Source organism: Pituophis catenifer, unplaced genomic scaffold, assembly GCF_029215685.1.
Source record: "Pituophis catenifer annectens isolate HBS135680 unplaced genomic scaffold, rPitCat1.0.hap2 SCAF_1, whole genome shotgun sequence".
NCBI classification, from domain to species: Eukaryota; Metazoa; Chordata; class Lepidosauria; order Squamata; family Colubridae; genus Pituophis; species Pituophis catenifer.
The window spans coordinates 278,812,410-278,820,316 of record NW_027256881.1 but is presented as its reverse complement, the minus strand read 5'-3'; the positions used below and the strand labels follow the sequence as shown (position 1 = coordinate 278,820,316).

The 7,907-nt window shown below is 40.2% G+C and overlaps 1 protein-coding gene across 1 annotated transcript in view; it reads right to left on the bottom strand.

Annotated features, from left to right (window-relative positions):
- Positions 1-779: 779 nt before the first annotated feature.
- Positions 780-7,907, bottom strand: part of RAD51B (RAD51 paralog B) — a 352,771-nt gene continuing 345,643 nt past the window's right edge. The window contains exon 11 of the mRNA XM_070938226.1: positions 780-1,122. Coding sequence (XP_070794327.1) covers positions 995-1,122 — 128 coding nt within the window. The 3' untranslated portion in view covers positions 780-994. The remainder of the gene's footprint in view (positions 1,123-7,907) is intronic.

Here is a 7,907-nt window from a genome sequence, read left to right as displayed (position 1 = left end):
GGACAGAACCAGGAGCAACCCACCATTGCTCTGCTATCACAGTACCTGATCGATGAGCCCTGCTTTTGCTATAAATCCCCATTAAATAAGTGATCCTGTTTTAACTAGACCCGTAGTATGAAATACATGAATACTCTAGTGAGCAGTGTTGCTGCAAGAGCTATAATACTGCATTTATGAAATGCTTTGAACATTCCAAGTCATTAGGCCTAGGAATTTGTTATTATTAATAGTTGTACCATCTATGCCAATTTATCCTAGCTAGTTGACAGTTAGCTAGTTGACAAGTAGCCAGACAGGTAGCTAGTTGACAAGCTAGTTGACAGGTAGCTAGTTGACAAGTAGGACATATCACAGATGAATGTAGTATCACAGATACATGAGAATATGGATCTTTTTGGTGAAGTGTTGTTATAGTACATCACTTTCTCTCATTAAGCTGGTTAATATTTGACATAGCAAGATTACACAATATTAAGTAATATGTCGAAGAACAATCTGGAGATGTTAATTAAATGGTAGCAATGCATATGACTGTCATGTGCTTTGAATATCATGTTAAACACACACTCTTCAAACTTGACTGGATTGACCAGACAATACCCAAATCTCAAGTTAAAATGAGAGAGGGGAGGGGAGGGAGAGGGAGGGAGAGAGGGAGGGAGGGAGAGAGAGAGAACCCACAAATGTTTGAACAAGTCTTTATTTAACCAATAAAGGACATTCAACATCAACCAACAGGATTCAATAATGTTTCTGATCACTTTCTTTATGCTCATGTTATTTAAAGAAAAGCTGTAGGATCACAAATGCCAGAGTCAAGCTTGAAAAAAATCTGGTAGTGATTGTAATCAAAACTGAAAGCTGGAAACTATACAGAAGTTGCTTCAGATCAGGAAAATAATGATATTAGTTCAAAAACATGGACTTTTTCTTCTTCTCTGGATTTCAGTATTCTGTTTTTCTGGTTGCTTCTGGTAACTGCTGAGGTGACTTACAGGGTAAAACTGGATAAAGCCATTTCAGCTTCATTGTGAAATGTATCTTTCCTCACTTTTATTGCTTGCAGTGCTGGGTTTATTCCTTCCCAATTACTACAGGGCTGCTCCTTTGGATCCATTTCTGAAATTGTGAGCAAATAAAACCAGTTCAATGACAATATCGTGTACTGAGCTGAAATAAGAACAAAATCCCTATCCAATTTTTAGGTAGTACATTTCTACAAGCTAATACGAGATTTTTTTTTGCACAATTTTTAAAAAACAGTCACAATTTGAGGCAGTAGCAGAGTCTGTTTTCCGATGCCAGGTAATTTTGGCTGCCTGAAAAGTAGCTCCTTATCTTTCTTCTGCTTCTTATTGATGAATCATTACCAGTCTTTCAACAGCTTGATCAACTATTTCAGAGGCTTCTAGGCAACAAATTACCTGGCAGGGAATTTGCTTGGAAGACTAATTTAAATTGACTAGACTTAAAATGACTCACAATTTTCCTATCTTGTTGGCTGTCTTCTCCAAGGCAATGAGAACCTCCTCTTCAATGATAAAAGGAGACGTTTCATTCCATGGGGGTGTGGGCTCTCAACTCCCTTTGAATGTATTAAAAATCATTTTGAGGTAGGATCATTCCCAGTGTAGTAGGAAAATGTTCTGCCATTTCAGCAATCCACCCAGTGCGTTCTATGGACAGTGGGGCCAGAATAAGGAAATTGCCGATTTCGCTTGCTCGGCAAGAGAATGAGCCATTCCTCTGTCCATGAGCCAACCTTGAGTGGGTGTGGGCTGGTATGTCTCTGTTGAAATTAATGCAACACTGCTGATTTGTATCTGTTTAAGAGGTGAATCTAGGCATATTCTGCACGTATGTCAGCCCTTAGAGAATACAGGAGGACAGGCAAACAGCCCCGTCTGCTAATCTATCCAATCTATGTATTACGGATTTTCTAAAGGCAAAAGTATTTACTGAGTTTGGACAGAGCCAGGAGAGCTTAAAACAAACTGATATTGGAATCTTTCATCAAACTCTTCTGGAATAATAGTCAATATTGTATTATATAAATAGTGGCCAATCTCTTCCCGATCTTCTCTTTGTGTGGAAAATCACGTCAGACCTCCTTGATCGTTGGTGTAAGTTCTGTCAGTCATTCACAACTGGCCATAATATTATGTGCATCTGTGCTAAAATTCAGTTTATGAATTCCCTTTCTCTGTTTAGAAGAGAGCTTAAAGTACAGAACATGGTTTGCTGTTAATAATGGCACTGCGAGGTGACACAGACCTCAGCAAACGTACTCATTTTGGATTTCTACACCTGATCAAGCTGAACAAGCAAAGTTTTTCAAAGGACCCTACAGGGCAACATGTACTTAGGTGAACCAACTGCCTTTGTTTAGGAACAAAGCCTTGAGGTTTGTCAATAAAGCAAGTAAAGATGCAGTTTAAAAGAAGGGGAAGGGTGTGAAAGGGACTATAAGCCAACTAGCTGAGGCAGGGTGGAAAGTTGAGAGAGGAAAATTGGGGAAACAGAAGGCAGGGAACCAATATGTGATTCTTTTTTAAAAAAAAACCAAGAAAAACATTTATTTTATTTGCTTGCAGTCAATAAAATAATATTTTCCATACAAGATGAAATAGATACAGTATTTTGCAAAATATCAAGAGTTTAACCTGAAGTCTTTTTCAAGAATCAGGAATGATGTTTAGAGATACTTTCAGACCATAGATAATAAAATGTTTCAAATCTTATTGAGAGCCAGTTTGGCCTAGTGTTAAGGCACCAGGCTAGAAACTAGGAGACTGTGAATTCTAGTCCCACCTTAGCCACAAGAAAGCCAGCGAGGGGACTTTGGGCCAGTCATTCTCACTCAGTTTATCTCACTGTTGTGGGGCAAATAGGAGGAAGGAGTATTAGATACTGTATGTTCACTGCTTTGAGTTATTTATAAAAAAATAATAGAAGTGGGATATAAATAAACAAATATTAGGAACAGCTCATACAGAGTCAGCTTGTACTTCCAATGAGGGTGTACCATTTTCTTTCAGATCCCAGCTTGAACCCAGAGATGGACAAAATGAACTCAATTTTTGCAATGGGACTTCCCTTCCTCCAACCTCTCATGACTAAATCCTTGGGAGCTTGGAAGATTCATGGGGAATGAGGGAAGGAAAAGACTACCTGGTGGATTTATAGGAGTCGTTTTGGGTTTATTTGATTGGGAAATTCATTTTTTATATATTGTATGTGTTAATCCTTATCTGGTGCCCAGAATCTCACTTATGAGATTGGCAACCACGTACATTTATTTCAATCAATCAATCAATCAATCAATCAATCAATCAATCAATCAATACCAAATTGAATTGGCTTCTGTGCATCAAAATGATTTTCTGCTTTCTCAGGACAATACATGCTGCTCAAAAAAATAAAAGGAACAAAAGCAGAAGACATCCGAGATCTGAATGAATGAAATAGCCTTATTAAATACTTTGTTCTTTTCATACAGTAGTTTATACACTGCTCAAACAACTAAAGGGAACACAAAACTACTGTATGTAACGAACAAAGTATTTAATAAGGCTATTTCATTCATTCAGATCTCAGATGTCTTCTGCTTGTATTCCCTTTATTTTTTTGAGCAGTGTAGTTATACTCCTCTGGCTGAGAGATTGGGAATGGCCCAAAGTCTCACAATCTATTTTATAGAATTGTTAGGAACTGCCTACCAACCTGAGCTCCAAGCATCAAGATGGGTTAGAAATATAATAATAAATAAAAAATCGGGATGGCAACCATTATGATGGAGAAATATCATAAAATGCATGTTAACTTGGGAATGGTTGCATAACTGTTTTATATGATTTGCCTAAATTTTCTATCCTAATCTTTACCTCAAATTTATTTTACTTTTATTGTTGCTATAAAAACATTTCAAAATGTAAGGAAAAACATTACCATTTTAAACATTACTTCATATTTGATATATTTCACCATTTGGAAGATAGCTGTTCTATCACTTAGAGTTTACGTATTTAAAAAAATGAAAAAACCCCCCAGATAATTGTGATTGGATGAAAATTGTATAGTGATTTCTTTTACAATTTACAATTTATTTATTTTTTTAAATTTGATTTATAAGGATGCAGGGGGATGAAGCGATGGGCATTAGTATAGTAAGTGGGAGGGGCAGATATGACGGCTGCAGGGGGCCATATTATGTTTCGGGAGTGCGCACTCGATGTTTACGAGTGATTGCGCACTCTGACCCCCAAAGCACTGCTCGTTTCCCGGGTTGTTCAGAGTCTCAGACCCTGGGTCTACGGCTGATGTTATGTAATGCCAGGTCAGTGGTAAATAAAGCCCCCCTCATTCATGATCTTATTTCAGAGGGGGGTGCTGACCTGGTAGGGATTACGGAGACCTGGTTAGGCCAGGAGGGAGGAGTTCCGCTTGTGGAAATGTGCCCGCCAGGTTTCCGTGCATTCCATCAGCCAAGGACTCAGGGAAGGGGTAGGGGAGTGGCAGCAATCATTAGAGAAAGTCACTGAGGCCACTGTTCCTCAGATAGCCGGATGTGAGTCCCTCCTTGTGAAGTGGGGTCAGGGGATTCAGATGGGCCTGATTGCATCTTGGCTCCCTGCCACGTAACAGCGGTCCTGCCTGAGCTGCTCGACATTATAGCCGGGGTGGCGGTAGAAACCCCCAGACTTATTGTTATGGGGGATTTTAACCTGCCATCCGCTGGTGAGATGCCGAAGACGGCTCGGGAGTTCATGGCTTCCATGACGGCCATGGACCTGACCCAGGTAGTTCAAGGCCCCACCCACTTGGGGAATCACACTCTGGACTTGATTTTTGTCTCTGATCAGTGGCTGAATGATCTAAGAATAGGAGATATAGACATCAAGCCCTTGTCATGGTCTGATCATTCTCTCCTTCACATGGACTTTCAAGTCACTTCCACCCACCGCAGGGAGACGGAACCAACCAAATGGTTCTGTCCCAGGCGCCTGATGGACCCCGAAAGGTTCCTGATGGAGCTTGGACCGCGTCGTACCTTTGCGGCCTCTGACCCGATGCCGATCTCGTCTAGCTCCTTGGTTTTCCGAGGAGCTGAGAGAGATGAAGCGTCAGAAAAGACGCCTGGAGAGCGATTGTAGGACAAGCCGATCTGAATCTGACCAAACACAGGTGAGATCTTATATTAAGACCTACCCAGTTGCGTCCCTTTCTGGATCGGGACGCCTTGCGCACGGTCACTCATGCCCTAATTACCTCCCGTATGGACTATTGTAATGCTCTCTACATGGGGCTCCCCTTGAAAAATACCTGGAGGCTCCAACTGGTCCAGAATGTAGCCGCGCGGGTGATTATGGGTGCAGCTCGTTACGCCCATGTAACACCTCTCCTACGCGAGCTGCACTGGCTCCCAGTGGTCTTCCGGGTGCGATTCAAGGTGTTAGTTATCACCTTTAAAGCGCTCCATGGCTTAGGACCTGGCTACCTACGAGACCGTCTTTTGCCACTAATAGCCTCCCACCGACCAGTTTGTTCTCACAGGGAGGGACTACTCAGGGTACCCTCAGTCAAATCATGCCGACTGGCGACTCCTAGTCCCTTCTCTGTGAGGGCTCCAACCCTTTGGAATGAACTGCCCCCAGAGATACGGAATATCCCTGATCTCCATGCTTTCCGCCGTGCCCTCAAGACCCTGATGTTCCAACAGGCGGGGCTAAACATATGAACATGTGAATGATTTTTAAATGTTATCTAATTCTGGGTTTTATTTAATTGACCAAACTAAGTAATAATTTTAATTAGCAATTTTATGATGTTTGTGTGTCTATATTTTTCTTGACTGTACACCGCCTTGAGTCCTACGGGAGAAAGGCGGTATAGAAATATAATAAAATAAATAAATAAATAAATAAATAATAAATAAATAAATAAATAAATAAATAAATAAATAAATAAGCCGCCCTTCTCCGGAGACTCAGGGCGGCTTATAGTGCCTTAAGCAATAGCCTTCATACTTTTGTATATTTTATACAAAGTCAGCTTATTGCCCCCACAAACTGGGTCCTCAATTTACCTACCTTAGAAAGGATGGAAGGCTGAGTCAACCTTGAGCCTGGCAAGATTCGAATTTACTTTAATTGCAGACAGCTGGTGTTAAATTACAGTGCTTTAGTCTGCAGAACTATCCAGGCTCCTGGATGTTGATACAAAAAAGAATAATCATCATGAATTTTAGATAAGATATACAATTTGTTTTACATTCTGGATTGGAATAGCCATATACAATGGAAACAATAATATGGGAGGCTTCATTACTGCTTAATGTTATCAATTAAGGATTCCTGTAAGAAGAACTGCTTTTCCAGAAGCAATTACTGTATCTTGTTCTAACAATCAACACACTTAAGTTGAGCCAAGAATACATCAGAGATAGGAAACACTTCTAACAACTTCTTTCTGTGAAGACTTTTGGTCATGAACAAAAACTAATTTAGCTTATGAGGATTGAGTTTAATACAAAAAGAGCTTAATACAAAAAGAGCCTTGATAGTACAGTGGTTTAGTACAGTGGTTTAGTGCACCCTGTCATTAACACAGCTGCCTGCAATTTCTGCTGGTTCGAATCTCTCCAAGGCTCAAGGTTGACTCAGCCTTCCATCCTTTCTAAGGTAGGTGAAATGAGGACCCAGTTTGTGGGGGCAATAAGCTGACTTTGTATAAAATATACAAAAGAATGAAGGCTATTGCTTAGCGCATTGTAAGCCGCCCTGAGTCTCCGGAGAAGGGCGGCATATAAATCAAATTAAAAAAATAAATAAAAAATGTCTTCAAGGAAAAAACAAACAAAGTCCGGTTGCTTTTTGAAAAGCATCTTTGAGACAACCATGACCTGGACTACTGAGAATCTTTATAGACACTGATCTTAACACTTCTTCACGAAGAAAAGGGCTGCAATTAGAGAAGAAAATGGGCTCTGTAAATTTTGTAACCCTCCATAGTTACAAGAATTTGCCTCCTCCTTAGATCCTACAAACCCAGAACTTCTTGATGCTGCTTCCAACTGTGGTAGCCTTTTGAGAAAGGTATTCTAGTGTGAGCTTTTGTGTGCCACTATTTCTTCATTATTAACCAACAAAGGTTTATTTCATAGTACCTTTATTAGAATTTAAGATATCATAAGACTTTTCAGCATTCAAGAGACTGTTTGATCAAACTAAGCAATCCATGTGGATCATTCTAGGCAATAGAACTAGGCCTCAGCTTTGCCCAGCTTGGAGTCTTCCAACTGTAGCAGCACTGCAACTCTCGATCCTAGCTTGGCACTGCCAATTTAGAAATAGTTTCTACAAACCAAGAGACATAATGACATTTTTCAGTTTCACTATTCAAATTCACAGGATTCTCTTGTGTATAGCACTAACTTATTTGGAACATTTAACAAAGAGCCTTGGTAGTACAGTGGTCTAAGGCACCCTGTTATTAAGTTGGTTATTAAGACCAGCTGCCTGCAATTACTGCAGGTTCGAATCTCGCCAAGGCTCAAGGTTGACTCAGCCTTCCATCCTTTCTAAGGTAGGTGAAATGAGGACCCAGTTGTGGGGGCAATAAGCTGACTTTGTATAAATATACAAAAGGATGAAGGCTATTGCTGAGCACATTGTAAGCCGCCCTGAGTCTCCGGAGAAGGGCGGCATATAAATCAAATATTTTTTTTTAAAAAAAACATTTATGGGGTTATTGGAATTGGTGGGTTGGATGAGGGAATTTTCTTGTCCATATAACTGCTATTGGATTTGGTATAGCAACCAATGGTGATAATCTGAATACTCAATCATCCTGCATGCACCCAATTCTAGCTTTAAACAGAGCTAAACAGCGAAAAGTTTAATACT